The sequence below is a fragment of the Brachyistius frenatus genome, unplaced genomic scaffold (genome assembly GCF_029030835.1).
Source record: "Brachyistius frenatus isolate BFR_SWC_R1_liver_20210118 unplaced genomic scaffold, ASM2903083v1 Contig_34, whole genome shotgun sequence".
Classification (NCBI taxonomy): domain Eukaryota; kingdom Metazoa; phylum Chordata; class Actinopteri; family Embiotocidae; genus Brachyistius; species Brachyistius frenatus.
The window spans coordinates 393,501-420,424 of NW_027210633.1; the positions used below are offsets into that span (position 1 = coordinate 393,501).

The 26,924-nt window shown below is 41.3% G+C and overlaps 2 protein-coding genes across 3 annotated transcripts; one reads left to right on the forward strand and one right to left on the reverse strand.

Annotated features, from left to right (window-relative positions):
- Positions 1–533: 533 nt before the first annotated feature.
- Positions 534–7,448, reverse strand: radx (RPA1 related single stranded DNA binding protein). The gene is made up of 15 exons (XM_069700513.1): positions 6,544–7,448; positions 5,901–6,043; positions 5,562–5,754; positions 5,171–5,279; positions 4,857–4,957; positions 4,641–4,760; positions 4,469–4,564; positions 4,214–4,381; positions 3,902–4,065; positions 3,684–3,820; positions 3,527–3,574; positions 3,342–3,448; positions 3,025–3,261; positions 2,238–2,420; positions 534–2,146 (listed from the first exon to the last, which is right to left on the reverse strand). The coding sequence occupies exons 1-15, from the start codon at positions 7,136–7,138 to the stop codon at positions 2,010–2,012; spliced, it is 2,538 nt and encodes an 845-aa protein (XP_069556614.1). The 5' UTR covers positions 7,139–7,448; the 3' UTR covers positions 534–2,009.
- A 3,125-nt stretch (positions 7,449–10,573) lies between these two features.
- tbc1d8b (TBC1 domain family member 8B) lies at positions 10,574–26,244 on the forward strand. 2 transcript variants are annotated; one of them, XM_069700515.1, is made up of 21 exons: positions 10,574–10,803; positions 14,047–14,157; positions 14,486–14,604; positions 14,714–14,939; positions 15,281–15,521; positions 15,847–16,054; positions 16,181–16,348; positions 16,466–16,627; positions 16,886–17,036; positions 17,123–17,337; positions 18,062–18,179; positions 18,291–18,576; positions 18,668–18,797; positions 18,880–18,978; positions 19,055–19,123; positions 19,244–19,484; positions 19,570–19,635; positions 22,091–22,183; positions 22,330–22,377; positions 22,467–22,564; positions 22,646–26,244. In XM_069700515.1, exons 1-21 carry the CDS (start codon positions 10,677–10,679, stop codon positions 23,093–23,095), a joined length of 3,426 nt encoding a protein of 1,141 aa, XP_069556616.1. In that variant the 5' UTR covers positions 10,574–10,676; the 3' UTR covers positions 23,096–26,244. The 2 variants fall into 2 exon arrangements, with proteins under 2 accessions (XP_069556616.1, XP_069556617.1); XM_069700516.1 differs by lacking the exon at positions 22,091–22,183.
- Positions 26,245–26,924: the final 680 nt, after the last annotated feature.

A 26,924-nucleotide genomic window follows, 5' to 3' on the forward strand; every position in this document is an offset into this window, starting at 1 on the left:
TTTATACTGTTTTAAATGTCTCAGAACAGATGTGTATAGAGGTGTATAATAAGCCGTTGTACCATGTAAATTATATGGAAGTATTTTTTTAATGAAAATGTCCTGACATTCCTTCAGCTGTTGATAGCAGCAGTACTTTTTTTTTTTTTTTTTTTTTAAAGGTACAAGATTTGTCCACTGAAGATTTATGATTACACAGGACTTTGTGGTGCAGTGTTAGTTCCTCCCAAGATGAAACATGGAACACAGAAACTCTGGAGTAAAGGATCATACTGTATGTTCAGCATGATGATGAAAAAAAAAAGATTAAATAAAGATGAATCCTTTATGACAGCAACAGCTGTCCAGTCATAGTAAAGTTATTCAGCCAAAACTGAAAGAAGTCAACAGAAAAAAGTGCAATTGTACATCATCATCAAAACATTCTTTGTTTTTTACATGACTATAGCAAGTCTCCCTGCGTTTGTTTGACTCTGTGCTTTCACAAGTAAAATGGTTCATAAAGGTTCAGTTCAGCCAGTAACTCAGAGGTGCCATAGACAACTACGTTTCCTTTATTAATCAATATTATTTCAACTACTGACAAAAAAAAAAATCATTGAAAATAATCTGATTTAGCCAAATATCAACCTTTCAAGTAGTGGTAGTAAAACTCCATAGAAACACATCATTCAGATCTCAGTCTATTTCTCTGTACACAGAATAACTGCTTTTATGTTGTTTGCCTTGTAAAGGTGGTTGAGGGAAATTCTGCTCATTAAACTCCACTCTGCTCCACCCTAAATTATTTTTGCTTTGGATCTAAGATGATTTTTTTTTTTTTTTTTTTTTCTTTTTTAGGTGTGTTTTGCTTTGCTTCACAGAAGTTGTTGTAAATAATCGTGCCGCTCAGTCGGTACCGTTTTTCTTTGCTCTCCTCAACCGTAGTCGCTGCACCTTTTATTATTTTCTTCTTCAACCTTCAGAATGCTTTTCTTTCTCTTTATGAGTTTTTTTTTCATTGAGTGTCACTGTTCTTTTTGAAGGTATGTGAATTTAATCCCATACTTCTTTTCTATTTTTTCTGATTTGTAAAATACCGACTGACACCTGAAGTGTTAGCGTGGGAGGTCAGATCAATGCTTTCTGTGAGATATTTGCCAGGACCTGAACAAAACAAACCTGGTATACAGCTATTTCTGCAGTTTCAGTGCAGAAACAAACATTGAATATATTGTATAATAGAATGTACAAAAAAAAACAAAAAACCTTTAGGCTACATAGTTGTTTATTTTATATGTCTAATAGATTACATATGTATGTTACATGATTTTAAAATTAAAGTAATTTTGTAACAGATAATGAAGTGTCTTATTAGAGGAGGTGAGGCTTTTTTGTGTTCAAGTTGGTGTTGCACAGTCACTTGTATGGCTTGTTTTCTTTCTGTATTTACCATCAAAATAAGCTTTAAAAAATATTGTTAACATTGTTTGAAAAGAAATTAACAAATTAAGTTTACATTCAAAAATATCTTGATATTAATTATATATTGAATTATTTATATATTAAAAAAAATCAACCTGGATATTGTGAAATATTTGAAAATAAATATTTTTAAACATATGTATTGTTATTCTGAGCAAGATCTTTTACTTTGAAAGTTATTTATGGACATTTCCATCTTCACATCAGAAAGCTGGGATTGTATTTCTCAGTAAAAAAAAAGATTAATAAGGCCTCTGGGCATCAAGACATTTATATTATATTACAACTTCTGTCACGCAGTAAACATACAGTTGAAGGCTGATGGTAATTGAAGATGCAGTTTTATGTATTTCAGTTTTTTTTACAAGAAAAGTTAGTCTTCTCAAATGTTTGCAGCAAAAATATTGTGACATTTACTGCACATAAGTAACCAGAGAATTTACAAGTATGAAAGTGAGGCTTAGTCTAAAACAACTGCCTGGAGTATCCTCCAAAATAACTGTTCAATAACATGATTGATGCTGATAATGTTTTCATTTTATCTTCTACTCGAGAGAAACCTCTGTCACTCTGTACACCTTGTTGATCAGGATTTCCGCCTTATTTCCACCCAGATGACAAAGATCCAAGATGCACACAACATGAGTGTCCTCCAGCTCACTGGCAGTCGCCAAGATCTCATCTGCAAGACAAAAAAAAGCATGTTAAATAAAATGTGTGAGTGACTGCTGGGAAAGCAGCTTCCTGAGTTGGTTTAGTGTGGTGGTGGCTACCTGGCTCAGGAAGAGTTGTCTCACTGTGGTTGGCTGAATCGCTGAGAGGGCAGAGAAAACCTGACGAGAGGCAGGACAGCAGCGTGTTGCCGTGGGGATCCTGAGGAAGGCCGACAGCCCGGGGCTCATCGCAGCTCACCACGGGAGAATACGCAGCGTCGACGGCTATCTGCTTGTTGATGCCTGTCGGGAAGATAAAAAAAATTAAAAAAAAAAAAAAAATTAAATATTTGTTATTCCTCTGACGTTGAAACACAGGCCTTTAAAAGAGTTTTAAGATGATTTGGGTAATTTTTTCCGCCGTGACTGAAGGCCGGCCCTCTTGACCATTTGTGTGGGCTCATAGGTTTATGTTGCATTCATCCTATAAGCTGTTGTTCAGACATGTTAAACTACCCGTCTTGTTGGAAATGGAGCAGAAGTCACAGAGCAAACATTTAAAGAAGCAGCTCCACCTAAATACTACAGCGTCACATGAATTCTGGTGTTTTCTAAAGGTGACTCAGCCCTCTGACTGTGACCGCTGACAGCAGGTCTCCACCTCACAGTGACTCATTGATGACGTAAAGGTAATATAATAAAAAAAACGTAAAAGCTCAGTTAGTCATGATTATTCGGGACAGAGATTTGTGTGACACGTACTCAGAAGAAAGAAGGCAGCGACCTACACTGGCTGAATAACTCAAACAGAATATTAGATATGTATTATGTAACAAGAGGACGTTCTGACAGGACCGACAGAGTGCGAGACCCTCTTGTGCATCCGAGGTCAGTGATCGTCCTTTACCTAGGATTGTCACTTGGTAGTATCCTGGGCACGGCGCCGGTGGGATAGTGTTTGCATTGTGCTCTGATGTCCACCGTGTTGGCTGAAGGTTGCTCCACTGCAGGAGGATGCTCTTCTCGTCGAACGTGAACCTCCGGGAGATGCTGTCCTGGTACAGACCACCTCGACACAGATGTTCGGACACTTCCTGCCGCTGCGTCAGCCAGCTGCTGCTCTCCCAAGAGGAAGCATGAGAGTCTGTGTAGAGGACAAACACATCAGTGTGTGACAGGACAGTTAAGATGCGCTGCAGTGAAGGTGACACTCCAGTTACTCACCACTCGGATTTGGTCGGCTGACTTCCTTATGTTGAACTTCCTCAGATGCAGAGTCGCTCTCTTCTTCCTCCTGCTCTCCTTCGTCTGTGTTTTTATGTCCAGACGTCCTGCAGGAGCAGAGACAAATGAGCTGAGACGAGTTCAAATGGTTTACTGACAAAAACTACCAGATGAATCTTAACTACCTTTTAGCTGGAGTGTTTCTACAACTCAGGGACGACTGCGTGGCTTCACTGAAAAACACATCACATTTATTTTAACCAGTAAACTGCAGCATTAAACTCACAAAACTACAATTCATGATTTTATATCACACACTTAAATCTGTCAGTCAAATCACACCTCGTTTGAATTCTTCTTTTCCTTCTGCTCGCTGAGCTTTTGTCAGCAGAGGGAGACGTTAAACTGTCGGCCAAAGTCCTCTCAGCTGTCAAGAGGTGCGTGTCTGGTACAGCTTGTTTACACTCACCAGTGGAAACCTTCAGAAAGACCAACTGACTTGTTTTACATCTGAAATGATCACTAGTCTTGGAAAGATGCTCTGAAATAATGTCAGTTACCTCCTCCTCCTCCTCCTCTGTTCCTTGTGACTCGCTGGTCTGTGGGCTTTGCATGTAGCGCACCGCTGTGATCTGTCCTTGAATTGCAAGTTTCTTATGTTCCCTGTATTGCAGGGTCTCCAACTCCTTCTTCAAGTCAGCCGCAGCAACCAGAGGAACTTGCGCTTAAGATGAAGGGTAAAGAGTTAAAATTTTAAATGACGTCTAATCACTTTTACCGTGGAGTAAAATTACACACTGGGAAGGTGCACAGTACACATGATTTATTAATACTACAAAAACTGTAAACTATTCAGATTTTTTTCCTCTCACCTGAAGCATCTGCCATCGACTGAGTAAACATCTGTGGGGGAGGAGGGTAGCAGTAATGGCCACCGACAGCAGTCCTCTGGAGGACCACGTTGTCCTTCAGCTTCTTGGTCCACTGGATGAAGCTCTTCACGCTGGGGTCACTCACATATGGCTGACCTTTATGGCAGCCTGTTGTGGACACAGATGACACGCAGGTCACTTCCGCCTTCAGCCACCAGTAAAATCACCTCATATCATCAGGTACTTGTTGCTAACCTGTGATGAACGTCTGGGTCTCGCAGCTGCTCGTGAGGTACGGCAGTGAGCCCTCCACATGACAAACCCTCATCTGAGTGCACACCAGGTAGGTCACTACAGAGGAGAGGATGATGTATTAGAAAAAAGTGTCCAGAGAGATATCAGACATGAGCTGATGCAGCAGACTTACTTGGACAAATTTGACTGAAGGTTTCTGCATGAGACGAGGAGAAAAGCTCCAGAATAAAAGGTTGATTTGATGTTCCATCCAAAGCGTGGATCCAGCGATACGTCCAAAATTTTTCTGGACCTGAAAGGTGAGCTAGGTCAGTCACACAAGCCAGCAGCTTTACTTCAGTTTTCAAAACAAATTTCGGCTGATAGATAAAATATGAACGGGTTTTACCCTTGTTCCCTTTACTCTTCACTCTTTCAACACGGCCAACAAACGTCACCAAACCAATGATGTCACATGCAGCGTTGTTGGACAGTTTCTCCAGCTCTGACCTGGGTGAATTATGGCACAATAACATGGAGCTGTTTTTTTAACCAAACTAAAATCAGAATAACACATGGATCACAGAGCAAAGAGCAGCATAAAACAAAATATTTTGAAAGAGACTTTCATATTCGTATTAACCAAAAATAGCATGGCATGTAAGAGATAAAAGAGAGACAAATGTAAGACTGTGGAGTAATAAAATGATGAGTCATCATCACCTGGTGGTGAACTGGTAGGAGACCTCAGGGAGTCCCCACTGAGGCCGAACAGTCTTCGGTGAGACCACAGTGATGATTGAAGCTGGGTTGTGAGGGTTCAGGCAGATTTCTTAGAAAAACACATGCACATAACAAAGTGTAAGTTCGAGTTCATCAGACCTTTCAGATACAGTACAAATAAATCAGTGGAAGAGATGATGGAAGTACATTAATCTTCTTAAAACAGGGAAATTTATATAAATAGACAGCAGAGTAGATGAATTGTTGATGTATACTTTGACTATGCAAAGATTGTATAGACAAGTACACTATGATTCTTTCTGACAATGATGCTCTCCAGTTTTAACACTAAATATGAAAGTGCGACAGTGATCAGTAGTTCTGTACGTACCTACAGAGTCAAAGGTCTTCATTCGGCGATGGTCTATTTGCGGCCGTGATCGGTTCACGTAACTCTGCTTCAGGGTGTATTTTTGGAGGTACAACACCGTGCCGACATTCAGTGTCTGGTAAAACTCGGGACAGAGGTCGTTCCAAAGCACGAGGGACATTGTGCCACTCTGGTCGGCAACTTCAAAGTACGCCTGAAATATGACAAAGTCTGAGATGAACGCGTGTGAACTGCACTCTGTCACAACAGGAGAAAGAAACGTTCACAGGAAATATGAAAGTGAGATCCTGTTCACATCTTGTTACTAATGCACAACATTTATGAGAAGGTCAAACTCACCTGGTAGGGGTAATCAATCTTGAGCCCAAATTTCCCATAGTACCTTAATCTGGATTTGTGGATTATCTTAACCAGGAGCGGGAGAGGTTTCCATGTGTTTTTAAAGGAGGACTCCAGACTGCTGAGAAGAGTCACCTTGGACACTGTTGAGAATCAGCCAAAGCCAGTTCAATTCTCTCTTACAAAATAAAAAATAATAATGAAATAAAAATAATTTTACAAAGGGGAGACATGAAGTGAAATGTTTTGAAACCTGAATTAATTTGATGATTGTCTAAATATGCAAGATTGTTGTGTGAACAATAATGTCTCTTGCCTGCTTGGTTCTCATACTTGTGGTAATCAATCGATAGAAAAGTTAAAGACAAAACTGACAACAGTTTAGTCATTTTAAATTAATATAAGGCAAAAAAAAATTTTTTCAAAAAAAAGCCTGACATTTAGTAGTTGTAGATTTGCAAAATGTGTGGATTTCCTACATTTGTCTGTTAAACATACTTACAAATCTACATCTCCGTGCTAAAAAAAAAAAAAAAAAAATGCAGCATCAGCCGAGCTCTAATTATTGCAGACAAGGCAGGTAAAATGTGAAAGACATGTGTCTCTGGGTGTGTTAGGGTGGGATCAGAGCGCAGCATCTCACCGTCCAGCACGGCGTCGGATGAGGGAGAGCCCGAGGTCCAGACGTCTCCCTCCGGGTCGTCGTTGTTCCACAGAGACAGGTAGTGTTTGCGGCTCACCTGAAGAGGTACATCACTCTGCAGCAACACGCTCCTCTCCATGCCGTGCTTGACCAGCATGGGCAGTGAACTGACATCGCGCATGCGGAGCAGGACGGCCGACCTCTCTCCGGTACATCTGATCTTCTCGATGCAGATGTACCCGTGTCCCAGTCTCCTCTCGTTGTAAACAAAGGAGCACTGCGCGATGCTGATGTCGGTCCCGGTCCGCAGGACGTTTCTGTGCACCAGCGGGTTTAAACTGGGATGAACCAAACATTTAGCTCGCCAGACTCCGTCGGTGATCGTCACGTCGTAGCTGTAGCTGTCGAGGAGGATCTGCTGCTGCTGCTCGTCACTTTGCTCAGATAAATACCTCTGGAGCGCGATTACAGCGACCGGAGCCGCCTGCTCTGTTTGGACTCTCGAGCACTGCGATAGTCGCTCCAACGTCCTCTGGAGGAAAGACGCCGGACCGAGACCAGCCACCATCGAGGAATAGGACGAGTTATCCTCCATGCATATTTTTTTTTTGTTTTTTTTTTTGTAGTTTTTAGTTTTTACTCGCTAAATTACAGTTTCCGCGATACAAACAACGGCGGTGCTGTTTGATTACGTCACTATCTGCCCGAATAACAATACGCGCACGAAGGGAAAGAAGATCAGCTGATACGCACTGAATTCACGCGTTTAAACAATTATTTTTACTCTGACCTCAAAAAGAGTCCGTGGATGTACTCGGGTAATTCCTGTTTTTAAAAACCGCGCTGAGCTGAGCAGAGTGAGGAGAGGACCAGTTGACCTGACGTCATCAAGGCGACGAGTGCATTGTGGGCAGCGTACAGTATTTAAAAAAAACAACACATTTTTTTTTAAATACAGTATATCAAATTATCAATTTAAATATATCATTTAAAATGTTATATTATATAGTATATTTTAAATTTAATTTGATCTTTTATCTTTTTCAAATTAATTTATTGTGTAAACATTTACACATTAATGACGTGAGGAAACACCTTTGGTTGTTGGCTGAACGCTTTATAATACAGAAGCAAAATTGTTAGTAGTTACAATCAGAGAGGAATGAATCAGGAATGACTCGTAAAAGCTGAATTAATTAAACGGTATAACACTTTGCAATCTGGTACAAAAAGCTTGTAACTCATGGGGAATGAATCTTGATCTGATAATTAAAATTGTCTTTGAATTCAAATAATATGGTCATCAAAAACACATATTATTCTTTAGATTTAATCAATATGATCAACTATTGCTAACAGCCGCAGTGACCCAGAACCACAACCAGATTATCAGTAAAACCACTATTTTATTATGAAGTCAGGTTTATTTTCAGGAAATCCTATTTACTATTCCTCACCAAATACTGTTTTAAATGTTATACTAAAACCCAAATGTGAGTTTCCAACACGCCGTATCCACAGAATGTCAAATCTGCTTTCAATGACAACTTCATTTTTTTTTTTTTTCATCTTTGGGCTACCAGTTGTTGTACTAAAATGTGTTTCTCCTTTCAAAATCAATTGTTAAAGTTGTTGCATTCAGATTGTTGCATTTGGTCACATTTATATGTCATGTACTATACTGCCACTACTGTAAATGCTGTATGTAGTTTGGCTGCTTTGGCCAAATGAGGCATAGAAGTAAACTTCTTAGAAACATCCTGATATCACAGAGCTGATTTGGATCATCCAGATATTTGACTTTGACAATTTATCAAAAACTCTTGAGCCTTTGTTTTGAAGGAAACATCCTGAAGATGACCCCCCTTTAAAAACTTACATTTTAAAAAAGCAAACGTATCGATGATTACTTTTTACTCATTTGAACAATTGCCTGAAAGTATTGATACGCCTCATTTTGTGTCACATTTATTTATACATTTTTAGCTTGCGCTGTATGGCACATACTCTTACAATGTCATATTTGATGCTGTGAAGGTATTTTTTTGCGATTTGTGATGCCAGCAGGGGGAGGACTTTCCCTCACTGTTGCAAAATCATCAGTGCTCCAAGAGCTCAAACACATCCTCTGTTGTCCAAATTGAGTTATTGCAAACCAAACTCTTTGGACAGGAAGGGAGGTTTTTAACATCTTATACTGTGTGGTGTAAGGTCAACATGTCTGCAATTTTTTTGTATTTTTTTTGTATTCATGTTCTCTGGATATTTTTCCTTGTTTGGACTTTCCTGCTTTGTCCCAATTAAGGAAAATCTTTTGTTACAACATAAAATGATATTTGAACATTGTACTTTTAATTTAGAGGCAGCAGTTTGCAGAAGACCATTTCTTTTCTCAGAGTGACAATATCCCCACAAATTAAGGCCCATAAAGAAATTCTGAGTTTTGTGTAGAAGACCTTGACTGGCCTGCACCTTTGGGATGAATAGAAACAAAAACTTGTGACCCAAACCAATGGCCAACTTCCCTAATTATTTCATGGCTGAATAGGAGCTGATTAAGGCATTCCTGTGTTGGCATTAATCTGTGCCACTCTCACCATCAATATTAAGTGGCAAAGAGGATTTACAGTTCTTTGTACTGCTGACCTGTTTAAAAAAAAAATCCCTGTTGCAACTTCCTGGCAAGTGAATCAGGCGTCATGGCATCATTCATTCCTTGAGTGAAGCAACAGACATCTATCGCTGCTGGTATTACATTTTACAAACTCTAAAATGGGCCAAATTTTTACAGACTGTGTGGAGTTCAGCCATAAGTTATGTTCATGTTTTTTTTTACATACTTTGTAAGTAAATGTTCTCATTTAAGCATCATTGTCAGCTGATGCCGTTCACCTGGGCCTTCCAGGCTATAAAAGCTGGATCATGTGATTAAACTCTCTCTCCTCCTTCCTTTGGCATCAGCATTATTTTCTATTTATACAGTCAACAGCTCCACAGCCCATATGACACACATCCACTCATTGCTTGCATTACTGACGGTACTGATTTTCACACTCTGCATTCTTGGTTTGTGTTATTTTATTTTTAATAAATTTAACTAGTTTTAAGTGACCATCTTGCGTGGACTCCCTACTTGTCACATTCTCGGAGCCAGTTTGTGACACTGTTCTCGTCCGGGATCCACGTTTTGATAAGTACTTGGAAAGTGGGAGGTTGACCGTACTCACTGTTGTGTTTCTTCACAGATCAGATCTGTAAGTTTAGGTGGGCGTTGTTCCTGCAGGCCTACAACTTAACAGTCACCAGATCAAAGGTGCTGACAATGCGCAATCCTTTGTGCAATACTTCTAAATCTATATTTTTTTACTGCCTCTGATTTCCCTTCTCGTCTATGATCATCTCTGCCTCTTATACTCTTAATTTGCTCCTCCAAGGTTGCTGAGGATGTTTGGATGGTGGGTGTATAGGCATTTAGATAAAGACTGTGGTACTACAGAGATGTGCTGATAAAGCAATACTCTTCCTCATGTCTTGTCAACTTTTTGATAATTATAATCATTAGTCTTTGAGATGGCAAATAGTAATATTCTTATACTTTTCTTTTTATAAATCCCATTTTATGCCAAGGTTAAACATGATTAGAAAAGGTGGGGACTGTTTGGTTTGTTGGCACTTGTTATATATACGTGGCCATACTATATAGTCTTGCTGTACGAATACAGTGTTTCAGCTATAGGATGTGAAAGTAATTTTACAAATTGATCAGAAAAGCAAATCTAATCAATTCTGTTAACACATTTGAAAATTATTACAGCTTGGGGGAAAAACTAATTTTCTTAATTTAAAATGAGGTAACTATAATGAAAACATTCGTCAATTATTCAGCATTTTTTCTTTTCCTTTTCGGTTGTTTTTTTTGGTGTGTTTTTAAGAATGAAGCTCCTGCGGGCCCGCCTCCTCTAACAGAAACTACAATCCCACAATGCCCCGCGGTTCTGGCAGCTTTTCTTGTCGACGTGGGAAGGGAGGGACTCGGACACAAACAAACGTCCACGGGTTTTCTGCCGGAGCTCGTTGCACATAACCGTGACATGTCTGCTGGATTTAACAGATAACTTCATGACATTGGAAACATGTGGCTCAAACCCGAAGAGGTTCTGCTGAAAAACGCGTTTAAATTGTGGGTCACGGAGAAGGATAATGAGTACTTCGTACTGCAAAGGAGACGAGGGTACGGGGAAGGTGGCGGCGGGTTGACAGGTAACGTCAGCGGTTTTCTTATCGCTTCATCAAATGTTCCGGGACTGCAGCTGCAGCTTTCTCAGACCACATTAAAACAGTTTTCGTCATTAACGGGTTAACGCCCCCAATAACTGCTTCAGCTGACGTGCCGACCGTGTCCGGGGCGGGTGACGCTTCCTTACACCCGTCTGGAGGAAAATAGCCTCGTTGCAACAGGTACGAGCCAAGTGTCGTAACGACACGAGGGAGTTCAGGTGCTGAACAGCTGGTTTTCAAGCTCGTCTGCAGGAGGGAGGTGGTGTCTCTCGCTGGTCCTGTCGGCACACTGGCTAATTTGTTTTGGTTTCATGTTTGTCAGAGCTCAGAGTTGACCAAGAGGAGGCGAAAGGCGGAATAAGTCTGTCCTCTACACGTTTCACTGAATTCACTCCCGCCTGAGGTTATGCTGCAAAAATGTACGCCACTGTGTCATATTTACACCCAAGTGATAGTTTACCACCTTTTTTTTTAAAATTTATTTATTTTTTATAAAAACGGACACACGATCAAGCATTTTATGTCAAAGGGCTGGACATTTAAATTGGGACATCCCACCCCTTTTTACATTTGGCTCTGAAAGCTGACAGAGGACGGTTCAGTCAGTTTGTGAATATTTGCACCACTTTCTCCCACAGGCCACAGACACAAGCCTTGCATTTGTAATGTCACTGCAATGTCAGTGTCTGTCCCCTTGGATAATATTGGATCAGCTACTTTGGGGGAAGCGATGATGCTCATTGGAGTTGTCACCCTGTAAATCAGGTTATATCATAGCTTTGCTGAAATGAGATGGCATATTTTTTAGCTGGGCAAGACAACTGTTGTTTCCACAGATTAGGGTTGCAACTACTTGTTGTTTTTAGGGTTGATTAATCTTTGTTGTCTTTTTATTTAACAATAATAGGGCTGCAATTAAAGATTATTTTCATCACTGACTAATCTGTTGAATAATTAAGTAATCAAATAATTGCTAGGTCCTTAAGGACATAAGGCAGTTTATTGTCATTGTAAAAAATACAACATTAAGTTGACAACTCGTCAGTTCAGCAGCAATGAGCAAGGTAACGGATATAATTTTTTTTTTTTAAAAACCGATAACAAGACATCGCCATGGTATTGAACAATAGACATAGAAATAAGTGTAATAAATATTTAAAAGATTAAATGGGCATCGCTGACTTTAAAGTGCAAGTCAGTGTCAAAGTGTGAACGTTTTCTTGCCTATTATAGTCCTCAGCAGCATTGTCAGGTGTGTGTAGAGGTGTGTGTTGGGGAGGGTGGGGGGTTGATGGAGGAAACAGCTCTGGCGAAAAAGCTGTTCCTCAGCCTGTTAGTCTGGGTTTTGATTGTTCAGTATCTTTTTCCTGATGGCAGGGGAACTAACAGAGAATGACCCGGCTGTTTAATATCTCTGCTGATGTTTCTGGCTCTCTTCTGTAGGCGGCCAGCTTACACAGTGTCAAAGTCAGGGAGTGCAACTCCCACAATCCTCTGTGCCGTTCTTACAACCCAGGCCAGGTCCCTCCAGGTCTCTGCCGTGCAGCTGGCATACCACACAGTGTTTCAGCTTCTTAAGGAAGAAAAGCCTCTGCTGGGCTTTCTTCACCAGGTGGGATGTGTTCAGGGACCATGTTAGGTCTTCAGTTATGTGGAGTCCCAGGAATTTGATGTTGTCCACCCTTGTCCACCAGGGTGTGGTCTTCCTGGTTCTCCTGAAGTCAACTATGATCTCTTTTGTTTTGGTGGTGTTGAGGACAAGATTGTTATACGAGCACCACTCAGCCAGATGTGTGACCTCCTGTCTGTTGTGTGTCTCGTCGTTGTTAGTGAGGAGTCCCACCACAGTGGTGTCGTCGGCATAAGATCTCAACCGACCAGTGTCGGGGTCCAGGGTGCAGCCTAAAATGTCTTGTTTTTCCCCGACCAACAGACCACAAACAAAATATATGCAGATTATTATTATGGAGGACTAAAGGAACCAGAAAATATTCACATCTAAGGAGCTGGAATCAAATATTTTTTTTTTGAATTTTTTTTCCCCCAATAATTTTCATGACTCAAAACAATCAATCAATAATCAAAATACCTGGCGATTAGTTTTCTGTCAATCAACAAATCTATTAATTGACTAGTTGTTGCAGTTCTAATTGTTTTAAAGACCCAAAGTTATTGAATTTACAGTGATAAAGGTCATAAGCTAAACAGACTGAAAACAATTACATTTTAGTAATAGAACTTAATGTATTGGTGCTGCATATTTATCATAGCTAGCTGACCTGTCAGAAATACTTTTAACACGGGTAATATGAGAATTTCTGGATAATAGCAGCACTTTTTAAATTATACATGCATCCCCTGAGGTCCTCGACTCCAGCTTGAACACCCATTGAGTTTTTGATTTAGATGCAACATGCAACTACGATCTTTGAGACCCGTTGTCACCTGACAACATAAAAGTAGAGCTCGTAATGCAGCCAGTCATTGTAGATTACTAACCACACATCAGTGTGACAGCTGTAAGGTCATTAATAGATCATTATTGATAATGAATGGTGTTCCACATGAAGACAAAAGTAGCGATGGCCTGTCTGGTTGGTGTAATGATAGTGGAGGTTAAATACTACGTGGTGGTACACAGCATGCTGCAACTGAAGACCCATCCAGCACGAGAGCCTTTTTCTATCTGAAGCAGCTTTTCTGCTCCTTTTCTCTCCTGTGTGCTACTGCTGTTCTGTACTGACGACAACATAAATGATGTGAACCACATTTGATCCGCTGAGTGCGTTACTACTTGGCTCACTGTTCGAACATGTGGAGAGCTGAGCAGCAGACAGGCCCGTATAATGCTGATGCAGTGCATGAGAGAGTGGTTTCACTGCGACCTTGTTAATTATTCACGGAGGGCACGTCAGAGAGAAGTTGTAGAGGTAACAGATTTGGCTAATTTTAGTGCCGACATGGACCTGGGGGATCATTCATTTCCACTGTCAGTATGAGTATAGACGCACAGCCTGCGCTCCCGCACCGAGTAACACCAGCAGATTAACTTGAATGCTGTTTAATGACCCAACACACATAATGTTTGTTTTGAATCAGGAAGTCCAAATGTATGTCTTAGATAAATCTGATGTTTGTCTTTCTGGTTTTCAGAGGTGTTCCATGGTTGAAGATCAAGTGTAACAGTACAAGTTAAAAAATATATGAATGTCCTGTATGTTACAGGTCTCCTTGTGGGAACTCTGGATACTGTGCTGGACTCCACATCCAAAGTGGCTCCGTTCCGCATTCTGCACCACACACCGGACTCGCAAGTGTCCTGGTCAATAGCATGCGGTAGGTCACTGCATGTTCTTCTCAGTCTGGTAAACATTTCAATAGGGTGTTTAAGGATTATAGATTCCAACATTTCTTTGATTAAGTGCATAATAAACACATGAAACTGCATAAAAACATTCACTGTTAATGTGCTGAAGTGCAACAAAATTAAATACAGAACTACAATGAAGCTAGGTTTCCCAAATTCAAGTTAAAAATGTTGCAGTAAATAGTTGTTGTTTTTGTGGTCACCTAAGATGCTTATAGCTATAAAATAAGGGTACAAAATCTAAACATGATAACTGACCTGAGTTGTTATCACTTTTTCACCCTCGATGTTGGTCAGGTGTCACCAAAGAGGAGATTGTTCAGCATTGGGATTGGCTGCAGAAGAACATCATGAGGACGCTCTCTGTTTTCGACTCGAGCGAAGACATCACCAGTTTTGTGCAGGGCAAGATAAGAGTAAGAATTTATGAAAATCTTTTTATTTAAATGCAGACATTGATTACAGCTGCTTTATTGAACATGCTGTATCGCTCTGTATCTGCCCTGTGTGTGTGTCATGTGTCAGGGTCTTATTGCTGAGGAGGGAAAGACGTCTCTGGTGCTGGAGGACGATCCTGAGAAGTTCAGAGAAGCGCTCTTGAGGTTTGAGAAGTGGTTTGAGCTGCCGCCGGAGGAAAAGCTGGTCACGTATTACTCATGCAGCTACTGGAAAGGCAAAGTGCCCTGCCAAGGCTGGCTCTACCTCAGCACAAACTTCATGTGCTTCTATTCATACTTTCTGGGAGCTGAGGGTAAGCCAGTCACTTCTGCCCCATTTATTAACACATGCCGCCACTTGTCTTGATAATATTGATTGCTGGTAACAAAGAGGGTGGCAGCTCCTAATGGCCTTCATAGTGGGCTGTTATGGCCTGAAAAGACTGTTCTTTGAGGTTTGTTTTTTTCTTTATTTTTTTTCCAATCGAAAATAGCTCTTGGTAATGACAGCTTCAGAAATTGTGAAAAAGCCATTACAACTGACCTCATAACTGCACAATGATGCCATTAACATTTTTTCTTTTTTTTTTTTTTTTTTGTCAGTTATTTGTTTTAATCACTGTTTTCATCTTAATTTACTGTGTTCACTCTGCAGTGAAACTGGTCATCTCCTGGGACGAGGTCTGGCGGCTGGAGAAGACCTCTAATGTTATTCTCACTGAGAGCATCCACGTTCTGGCTCATAGAGAGGACCATTACTTCTCCATGCTATTGCACCTTAATGAGACATTTGTCATCATGGAGCAGCTGGCCGACTACTCCATCAAGCGTCTTTTTGATAAAGAGTCCTTCGAGCGAGAACCGGCACTCTCTGACCCTCTGCAAATCACCAAGAGGTGCTGTCTGACTGTCTGCTGCACTGCATAGATTCACATGAGCCTGTTAGGGCTGGCTGCCAGCTTGAAGAGCCTGAGTAAACATTAAGTCTGGCTTAAGTCAATTAGTGTTTGTGTTTGTTTTAATCTGCCACATACCTGAGTACTGTGAATAAATATTCCAGCTTCTGACTTGATGTTAATCTGCTAGAATCATATTGTAATTTGAGATAATTTTAAAATCTGTAATTTAGGTTTATATAAATATAAATATAAATACATATATATATATATAAACCTAAATTACAGATTGAAAATGGGATTTTCTGCTTTACTCTCCCCACAGAGGCCTCGAGGCTCATGCAAGGAGTGAGCAATTCCGGACATTTTTCAGGCTTCCCAAAGAGGAAAACCTGCTGGAGGTGCATGAGAGCTTCCTGTGGGTGCCCTTCTGCCATTTTAACACGCTTGGCAAGATCTGCCTGTCGGAGAACTACCTGTGTTTCGCCAGTCAGGATGGCAGCCAATGCCACGTCATCATTCCAATGCGAGAGGTAAAGTTTGGATCGATTCAAAACACAGTTTAATTAATAATAATTGACAGTTTCAAACAGAACCCTGTGTACTGATGAGCAGAAAAACTCCATGTGTGACTGTCTGGTATTCCAACGTTCCTCCAGGTTGTTAATGTTGAGAAGCCAGACTCGAGCAGCAGGGCTTTAACCGTGTGTGTGCGTGGCAAGAGGGCGCTGCGGTTCTCTGAGGTGCGGGACTACCAGCGGCTGGCCAACACGATCCGTAGCCGATGTGGTATTAGTGCCAGCCCACAGCACTCTGCTTCTTCAGAGGTAACGTGTGCTGACTGTTTCATTTGTGCCAGTGTGCTCATTACTTCTCTTCCCTGCTCATCCTGTATTTTGCAGTGGTTTCTGACGGTGAAATTTATACATGCTTTTGTCACCAAGGGCATACGAGGCGAATGTCAGTCACTCATAAACCATTTCGATGACAATCCAGAGGACGTAACTCTCATGGTGGGACAGAAGGACAGCAGCAAGGCTGTCAGCACCGAGGCCCTCATGACTGTTTTCCATCCCCAAGATGTTGAAAACTTGGATCCCAAAATGGTAAACACCAGAGTTCAGTTCAAATTAAAGCCTGTTTTCACCAGCATTTTCCACAAAACAACCCAATCTGAAGGGATTACCTTAATGTAGCTATAATTTACCAGAACCTTCTTATGCACTGCAGTGTGCAAGTATCCGGTTCAAAGCACTAACATGAATAACAATGAAGCAAGCATCAGTTTAGAAATTACAACAAGGTTGGATAGAGTTGCATTATTGTATCACTGTGTTGTGTGGTATATCCGTATGTTGGAACAGCTTAAAGAGAAGATGAAGGAGCAGTCGTGGAACATCCATTTCTCTGAATATGGACGCGGCACGAGTATGTTCTTCACCAAAAAGACACGAGACTTGATTGTTCGTGGTGTCCCGGAGGCCTTGAGGGGAGAGCTGTGGATGCTTTTTTCAGGTACATCAAACGTCCTTCTTGCCCCACTCAATGTAAATAAGTAAAAGGTGGCTGTTTTTGGACTGACTGTGGTTCTGACTCTGCAGGAGCTGTGAACGACATGGCCACTCACCCTGGCTATTACACTGAGCTGGTGGAGCAGTCCCTGGGCACCAGCACTCTGGCTACAGATGAGATCGAAAGAGACCTGCACCGCTCCCTACCCGAGCACCCAGCCTTTCAGAGTGACACGGGAATCTCAGCTCTTCGCAGAGTCCTCACCGCCTATGCCTACAGAAACCCTAAAATCGGATACTGCCAGGTACTTGGATTTCTTCAGGCTTGTTGGTTAGTGGCGAGAATGCACTGATTGACGCTGATAACAAACACTGAGAAGATCTTAAGACTCTGTGATTAAAATGCAGCCAATTACTGTGTGCTGCCAGGAGATGTTTATCACAGAAAAACATATGATGAATATGCAAATAAAAACACAATTACCACGAGGCTAAGATTTAACCCAGACAGTCTCCTCTATTTGTCATTTTGTGACATTGAGAATCGCAGCACTTTTTTCGTACTTTTGAAAGAGAAAAGCTGTCATATTTTAAAACTTTTGAGTAGCCTGAAGTGACTGAGAAACTGATGGCAGAAAGATGAAGCAAACTCCAGGGATACCATGCAGAGTACTTTCATTTTTCTTTGAAGTTTTTGGTTTGTGTTTATGTGGTTTAAGCTCTGCAAAGAGAACAAAAGTATTATTACATCAACAAAGTCGAGCATAAATTTTGTGTTAGATAAATCAAATCATGATTAACTTGCATGACAAACAAAACAAATGGCTGAAGTCCAAAAGGAAGAATAGAGGATGGAAGGCAGAGTGTGTAGTCTCCTGAGTGGACTGATTGCAGCTGAGGGAGGCGTTTCTTTTAGCTAGGTGTGTTTCATTTCTCCACTGCTTGGGAAGTGTGTCAGCTGGCTCCGAGGTGGAGGCTTTTTACAAAGGCTCATTGAAAACATTAGTGTTTCCTTCTCTTCCTGTTTAGGCCATGAACATCCTCACCTCAGTTCTGCTGCTGTACGCAAAAGAAGAGGAGGCTTTCTGGCTGCTAGTAGCCGTCTGTGAACGGATGCTGCCCGATTACTTTAACCGTCGGATTATTGGTGAGACTGGATTTTAATGCTGTCTCTGCTGGTAAAAAAAAAACATTTTAATGATTTCTGGAAAAAAACAACAACAACCTCACCCTGACATGTTTGCCAATACTTTTTCAGGTGCTTTGGTTGACCAGGCTGTTTTTGAGGATCTGATCAGAGAAAACCTGCCCCAGCTGGTGGAGCACATGACGGACCTGAGTTTCTTCTCGTCCGTGTCCTTGTCCTGGTTTCTCACTCTTTTCATCAGCGTCCTGCCCATAGAGAGTGCCGTGAACGTGGTGGACTGCTTCTTTTACGACGGCATTAAAGCTATTCTGCAGCTTGGCCTGGCTGTGCTGGACTACAACATGGAGGCTCTGATCAGCTGCAGTGACGACGCCGAGGCCGTCACCATCCTCAACAAGTCTGTGTTCATACAAACAAACCAGGACTGACATATTTTAAACGTTATCTCTCTGTAAATTGCTGTCTGTCTTTTCCTGATGGCGTTTCAGGTTTTTTGACAATGTGACAAACAAAGACAGCCCGTTGCCTCCCACAGTGCAGCAAGCTTCAGTGAGCAATAATGATAAAGCATCCCACATCAGTGTGGATATCAGTGAACTGATCCGAGAGGCCTACGAGGTATTACAAGACTTTCCCACGTCGGTTTTAGTCAGCGAGGACAGCGTTGTGGTTGATTTAACTCATTTGTGTCTTTTTACAGAAATATGGAAACATCCGTTCAGAGGAAGTCGAGAGCTCACGGAAAAGAAACAAACTCTACGTGATTCAGACACTGGAGGATACAACCAAGCAGAATGTTGTAAGTGAGTTCAGAGTTATTTGTATATTTCTATCGTTACTAAGGCTTTTAAAGTTAATGTAAAATCTGTTTTCAGATCCGGGTGGTGTCCCAAGAAGTCAGATTCAATGTCTCGCAGCTCGACGAGCTTTATAATTTGTTCAAAGTGAGTTCAAAACATAATACAGCTTCTTTATTGTCATCTTAAATAAATGCCAGTTAAAATAAGAAAACAAGAAAAATCTAAAGGTTCTGCTACTTTTTTTTTTTCTTTCTCTCATTTCAGAGGCAACATTTCCTCAGCTGTTACGGGACAATGAAAAGTCCAGCTCTGCTCCATCACGACCCCAGTCTGGCCTATTTGGAGCAGTACCAGTTGGGTTTCCAGCAGTTCAGCGTGCTCTTCTCGCTGCTGGAGCCCTGGGCTTTTTGCACCACCAAGAGCACCCTCTCCCTCTGGATATCCCGCCTGATAGACGAGAACCAGGATGGCCTTGTCAACTTTAAAGAGTTCTGCTGTGCCCTCGGTGAGGTCCTTCGTCCCTCTCCACTAATGCGGCTTTTCACATTCAGCGTCCCTGCTGCTATAACTGCATATTGCTTCTCCCACAGATACTTTATACAGCGGATCTTTCACAAATAAGCTGAAGTTTCTCTTCAAGCTACACCTGCCACCAGGTTAGTAACGAACAACTGATAAAGCCAAAAGTAGCGAATCTAAAGAAAATTATTAACATGTCTGACATGATGATTTTACCCCCTAACACATTATGTTGTCTCAGGGGCGTCAGTCTCTTGTAAACTATACGAGTATCTCCAGCCTCTGACCCATTTCTTTCACAACATATCTCATATCATATTCTGCCAAATGTACTCACCTTACAGCAGCAGACATCGAGAAGCAGCCCAAAGTAAAACACACGGACAAATATAGTTACATCAGTCTGTGGTCCACAGGGCTTAAAAAACATTTATGAGTTGTCATTTCAATAATCCGGTTCATAACTCGGCATTTGTTGAGTGAGCACTTTGCCTGGGGGAAGAAGCTGTCCTTGAAAGCGTGGCTCTTATCTGCATTATGTGGCACTGCTTGAAGGCAGGGGTAAGAATAGTGTATGCTGGGTGAGAACTCGCCATGGCAACGATGGCTGTGAGGTGCTGTAAGGGCATTTTGCAGTGGGCTAGTTTCTAAAAAGGAGGATCTGTGCCGAGGAAGAACTGCTCGAATTACAACTGATAGCTTAGCAGCAGACGACCACTGAATCACCGTTTGTGAAATACCAGGCCAGTGAATGTCAAGCAGCAAAGCGTGCTTTATGTCTCATGGAGAGCGCACATTGCATCAGCACCAAGGACAGGTCACATCCTGGTGCCACAGTGCAAACAAGACGGCAGAGGCTCGGTTCCAATCCATCTCCGAGGCACTAAGCGCTGTCATGTCGTATGCTTCAAAAGGCGCTGGGACTGAGCCAAACACCCCATCGATCAGAGAAATGAAATCGTGTGCTATTTAGAGCTGAAAGTCTGCAGGTTTTTCCTTCCAAACACAGAGCAGCAGCTGTATTCACTTAAACGCTTCAATCAGAGAGCAGCGACTGCCTCGTTACATCACCTGTGCTGTGATTGGTTGAAGAGGCGGCAACATGTCTCACAGCTTTCAACTTGGTCACAGCCCTGCTGAAGTCTGCATTGCTCTAATGTATGAAATGTTGGATAAACATGCTGAGGATTTCTCCTGGAGAAGGAACACAATTATCCCCAGGCAAATAGACTATTTCATCACGTGATTAAATATTATCACGCGAAATTTAATATGAACATTTTCACAGCTGATCATTAGTTACCTTGTGTACCAAGGTGAGCGTTTGACATTTAGGGTTGTTCAGAGGCTAATGCAGTGCAAAGCTTTCAGGCAAATACAATGACACCACTGGCTTGTGAGGGTAATTGTCTAATCCAGGCATGTAAACCAACGCGCATGCATGCACCCACATGTGGTTATTCGTGGGGGTTGGAGCATAGAAGTATAGCACATCTCAAATAACAGAATGAGACATTATTATGATGCAGGTCAGTGGTGTTGGCAGCCGTAATCCTGTGTACATTTTGTTAAATGATTTTTTTTTTGAATTTGGTAAACAGGCTAACCAGAGCTTTATGGTGCGTGTTGTGTCCGTTCACTTTTGCGCAAAAGAAAATGAATCAGACGCTCTTGTTCTTTTACTTGCCTGCTTAGTAGACATAGATGTGCTACATACAGGAGTCAAGTAATTCTGATTGGCCCATATGCATAGATTTGTTAGGCTCCTCCCCTCAAATTTCCCAGCATACCGCCTTCCTTTGTAACTTTTGAGGATAAAGCAACTATTTTAAATAGGCAGAAGTAGGTTTAATTAAAAAAAAAAAAAAAAAAAAAAATTTAGAAAACAAAATGCAGTTTCAGAACATTTCAATGAACACAAATTAAAATACCTCCATGCATACATGAAAAAGGCATAAGTGCAGAAGGTGGTAAATGAACCCATTACAATCATTAGAATGTGTGAAGCATTGACAAGTCGTCATTATAGATCTAAAATGGTCTGTACACTGAAAGTCCCCTTTCTAAATTATACCCGAGTACTTGACTGCGTTGGTTCCAGTTGTGTCATGACGCATGTTTGCCAGGGTGAACTTGGACGTTGAAGGTGACCTACCAGCAGGTGGAGGGTTCTTGTTTGTATCACGAAATATAGTCCTGCTGGTGTGAATGCCTTATTTAAAATGGAAATTACATGGAAAATTATAGGACTGTTTCTATGTACGTGTAATGATCCCGTACTTTACGAGTTTATCACCCTCGTGTGTTCAATTTTAGAAACGCATTTAATGTGTGATGTTAAATGCATCATCACTAGTTAGAGCTTAGTCTCTACCAGTGTTAACAAAAAGCTGTGTCATTGTGAGCGTATTGAAAGAGTTGGATATGATTGCATTAGACTGTATCTAATAAACTGATATTGTTCCATGTCTGTGATTTCCCTAATCAAACTTTCTAACAAAACTTTTGTCTCCATTGTTCATGTGCTACTCTGTCACCTCTGTCTCTTCTTCTTCTTTCCTTTCAGTGCTCTTAACAGTCAGTATCTTTTAGCTTTCACAGGTAGTCCTTTGCACGTAAAGGAGCAAAGAATCCAGCACTTTATTCCAGTGACTGAAGACTCTTCTCACTTGAGTAGACTCGCTGGTTAGCCTCTTTACTCCTCCTTTACTTTTAAAACTCAGATTTAACTTTCCCCCTTTCTACTTACATTCTGTAATACTTCTGTCTTGACACTTGCTTGGAAGAATTTCTCTGTGCAGTTTTATTCACATATTTCTTGTATTTTTCAGCTTTTGATCTTCCAGAAGATGGCGTGATAAGAAAGAGCCCTGAAAGAGGTAATATTACACCCACATTTATTGCACAACATTACTGTCCATGTTTTAGTTTTGTATGACAGTGCACATTTTAACTATGACTTTGACAGGGAGAGGAAAGGTTGATCTTCAGGCCTACCTGAAACAGTGGCAAAATGAAATACTGAAGAAAGAGGAAACCATCAAGGACTTACCCAGAATTAATCAGGTAATTTAATCCATGTTTATTTACCTAAGAGAGAATCTAACATCACATTCTCACAATAATTACCCATTTTATATATTTCAGACTCAGTTCATCCAGTTCTCCAAGACCCTGTACAACATTTTTCACGGTGATCCAGAGGAGGAGACGCTGTACCGAGCCGTGGCCCACGTGACCAGCCTCCTCCTGAGGATGGAGGAGGTGGGACGGAGGCTGCAGGAGCCGAGTAGCCCGTCTGAGTCTAAAAAGCCTGCCAGCAGCAGCAGCAGCAGCAGCACCGCCGCCGCCGCTGCGGAGTCTTCAACTGAAGAGGCCTCCACCACCCCAGAGAGCTCTGACACCGCCAGCTCCCACAACAGTCAGGACGCGGGAGCCGACCTCTCGGAGACGGATTGGTCGTTTTCGTTCGAGCAGGTCCTGGCGTCTCTGCTCAACGAGCCATCCATAGTCACCTTCTTCGAAAGGCCTGTCGATGTTCACACTAAACTGGGACAAGCTAGGGTCGCCCAGCTGAAGCTGAAGGCAAGTAAGTGAACGGGTGCAGAAGTGAACTGATACCTCAGAGGTCGCCATGAATTTCCTGTCTCCACTCGGACAGGGCTGCGGATGTTCCGAGGCAGACAGGAAGATGACTGATGCCATGAATGAAGAGGAGACACCAGTGCATCAGGCTGATGAAACATTAGAGACGCAGCATCTTTAAGACACTATAACCACTGTTCTGTATGAGTCCGCTGACCTTCGGTGCATTTCCATGTTTCGTCCTGTTTCAGGCATTTTGGCTGTCTTTCCTCAAACCGGACTATGCATTCTCAACTTCGATGATGAAATTCATTCACTCATGTAGCTGCAGTTTCGTCAGATTTCAAGTTCAATTTAAACAGAGTAGTTTTGTATTGTATAAGGCACCTTGCAGAAACATGACGGAAGAGTCTGATGTCACGGTGAGGTCCAACTCCATGAAGAATGACTTGGACAAGGTGACTGAGAGTCCACAGGAGGATCCTCCATCTGCATATCTTGATGTATATTCTCTCTCTGATTAACAGTCACTGCTTTAAAGTGAAACTTACTGTAAGTGCTCGTATGTCCTGTGACTTCGGTGTCTTATGGTGTGTGTTACCCTCTGAACATCAACTTATTGTGAGAAACACCAGCTTTTAAGTTCGTACAGGCACACAGCAAACAGTACAGTGAAGTTAAGGACGAGGTGTAATGTTGCCCCTGAAAGCCATAAATTCAGCTGAGAAATTTATCTGAGTGAAGATGTCAGACGCATTTTAATGGGAGTATAAAAGATTCGTTTGCAGTAATCTACATGCAGAGGAGGCCGTACTGCCACAGCACACTCATTGGAGCACATGGTAACCACATTATAGCATGACGTGTGTTATACTTGAAACATATGATAAGAATCCACACTGCTGCCGTAGGTAGATCACCTGCATTGTCTATAAGTGCTGTGTGCGTGAGTGTGTGTGTGTGTGCGTGACCTTCACCGTGCGATTGGTCCATGTTTCGTCTGCTTACGTCCGTCTTACTGTACATATAGAATGTCCCGCTCTCGTGCAGTATTTTGTACATTTAAGGTCAGCTCTGTAGACGTTTGATTATTGTATTTAAGAGGCCTGTATTGAAAAATGTAATATATGAGCTTGTGGACTGTTGTGGACAACTTCAACCTTTTTAGAAGGACATTTAGTTTAAATTCAATCTCAGGGTGACATTTGTGTAAAATGAAAGGGAGTAAAGGGATATTTTTCAACCTGGGACATATAAAGTATATGATAGGTTACATCTTACCTGTAACGCTAAAATAAAGAGCATGTGTGGCATAGTTATAGGATCAGGAACAGATACGACAGCTTGCTACAGAAAGACAGATTTGACAGTATTTCAGTTTTGTTTTTATTATGTTTTGTTTGTTTTTGTTGTTCTTTTGCTTCTTTTCTCTCTTCTTGCTACCATCTCTGAGTAATTTGCACAATTGTTTGAGATTCACAAGCTCTGGATATGCCTGTATCTCGGCCAGATCTCAGAGGCGTTGGATTCCAAAAGGTCACGACTACTTCAGCTGCAGCTTGTCGTCTCCAGGGGCCAAATTCGCACATGTACAAAGCTTTATCTCCGCTTGTGTTGGGAAACAAGTGCTTTAAATATTTGTTAAATGCAACTGCAACTCTGTTCACTGTATTTTTTATTATTTTGCCATTGCTGGGAATGATTTATTTTCTTGAAGTACTTATTTTTCACCTATAGGACTGTAAGACCAATCAGAAGTTTAGAAACGGTAATTATTGGGTCAATTTGAGATATTTTGTTGAAGTAAGTTGTACAAACTTACTGAGAATAAGGATTTGTTATTGGAGCTGAAAAAAAATCTGCCATTTCTTAGATAGCTAATGTAAAAAAAAAAATTAAAAAAAAAAATCTCATCTTTGATATGTTCTGACTCCTTCAACCCAAAGCCTGAGCGGTGACATCACCTCTCTGCTGAACGTGATGATGAAACAGCACAGAGATTCAACAAGGAGAGCTCAGCCTGGGGCTTCAGGATCTGAGTAGATCATCATACGGCAATCTTTTAAATCAGCTGTTTTCATGATTTAAAACCGTCACATCCGACTGTGGTTTGACTATTTCACGACAACTGTTTGCCCACAGTTTCACACTGCATTTGTAACTCCTCATGACTTCAAGACGTTACAAGGAAATACGATGTAAAACCTCTAATCTCAGAAGACGTTTTGCTTTTGAGTTACTGCATGCTTGGCCAGTTTCTTATTTGATGATCTTATAAGATTAGCGTTCATTAAAAAAAAAGTTGTTCGCTTTCAATAATTAATTTGTTGATCCAAAACATTTCAAAGGGTGGTCAAGATGAAACCGTTTGATGCGCAATACAGTGTATCTTCACTGTATGTCTTCAGGCACAGCTTCAGGAAAGTGGCATTCGGGGACGACAGGGATTTTTATAGTTTGCGGTTTCCTCTCGGTGGGGAAATAAATGAAAAGGAGATGACTTTGTAGGAACAGAAGAAGTCAGAGGGTTGGAACCCTTTATCCCCCTGGCACGCTGGCAGCTCTGCCAGTAAACATCAGAGTGTTTACAGTAGCCATGGATAATGCTGCAGCTGCAGCAGCACTTTATGGTTAATCAAATCCTCCCAGTCAACAGATTTTAAACTCTCTGGCTTTTGATTGAACGCTTGTTTGACTGAATATGTGAAGCACAGATATTTGTTTACTTGCTTGATTCTGATTTTGTTTTTATTTCATTAAAAATGTACCAGAATAAAGATCGATGCCTCTATGAATGACACAGTTTAGGTCATTCTTACTTATAGTGTCTTTAAATTATGAGCTTGCTCACTGTATTTACACACACCAGCATTAATTGGAAATGAGACTCATGACATGTTGGCTTGAATCTGATTGGGTTGTCACATTTATATTCGTCTGCATGTTACTATGTGGGTAAAGTTCTGTGTATTTTATTGTGTAACAGTCAAACCGTCGTAGTATTGCTTATTAGAGAATCAAATGGTGAGGAAGAGGGTCTATTATTTCACGTCCATGAACTTCCATTGTAAAGTTTTAAAACTATTTCATCGCAGAGCTATGATAAGTAAAAAAAGTTAAAAGTTGTAATAAACTAAACTCAAATTTGGTTTTAATGATCATCAGTCGTGCGTCACTGCTTTTTAGCTGAGCATACAATCTCAATCAAACTACTTCCAATAGCACCAGTGTCATGAAAAGTAGCCCAAATGATCACGACCTGCACTAAACAACTGCTACCTGCCTAATTAGATGAGACGTGGCCCAGCTGCGTGCCGAGTGGAGCAGACCATGAATGTCGACTAAATGTCACAACAATCCATCCAATAGCTGTTGAGATATTTTAGTTTGTATCAGAGCGATGGACTGACTGACCCATGTTACTATTCAAAAACTGTATGCTCAGCACCATACCAACCACAGTATATGCATATTGTATGTGTCACAGCCGGTGCAGGCTGGACTTCAGGCTTCACCCACAGGTCTGGAAATTCTCAACCGCCCCTCAACAGCTGACTTCCCCACCAACAACAAACAATAAATACCTACAGTTCCTGGCATGTTCCCCTCCAGATCTGGTCCCCAACAAAAGCCTTGAAGGTTTACCACTTCATGTGGTCACTGAACCTACAGTAAGTGTAACGGTTGAAAAGCAAAATACTCACATAGATGTTTCAATGGTTATGTTATATGGATTTATATAACATTATACATAACATGGCCAGTAAATGAGGCTTTATATGGCATGTATGTAAGAGCTGGATGTCAAACCAAAACTTCCTTTTTTGTAAGTTTACATGTA

What these genes read in the sequence shown, in the direction of transcription:
- radx (XM_069700513.1), bottom strand. Translation starts at nt 7,138, where the DNA reads ATGGAGGATAACTCGTCCTATTCCTCGATGGTGGCTGGTCTCGGTCCG. An exon ending in CTTCAGTCAAATTTGTCCAA is followed by an intron (nt 4,565 to 4,640) that starts GTAAGTCTGCTG and finishes TCTCCTCTGTAG; the next exon opens with TGACCTACCTGGTGTGCACT. An exon ending in GACAACTCTTCCTGAGCCAG is followed by an intron (nt 2,147 to 2,237) that starts GTAGCCACCACC and finishes TTTGTCTTGCAG; the next exon opens with ATGAGATCTTGGCGACTGCC.
- tbc1d8b (XM_069700515.1), top strand. Translation starts at nt 10,677, where the DNA reads ATGTGGCTCAAACCCGAAGAGGTTCTGCTGAAAAACGCGTTTAAATTG. An exon ending in CTAAAATCGGATACTGCCAG is followed by an intron (nt 17,338 to 18,061) that starts GTACTTGGATTT and finishes CTTCCTGTTTAG; the next exon opens with GCCATGAACATCCTCACCTC. An exon ending in CTTTAACCGTCGGATTATTG is followed by an intron (nt 18,180 to 18,290) that starts GTGAGACTGGAT and finishes ATACTTTTTCAG; the next exon opens with GTGCTTTGGTTGACCAGGCT.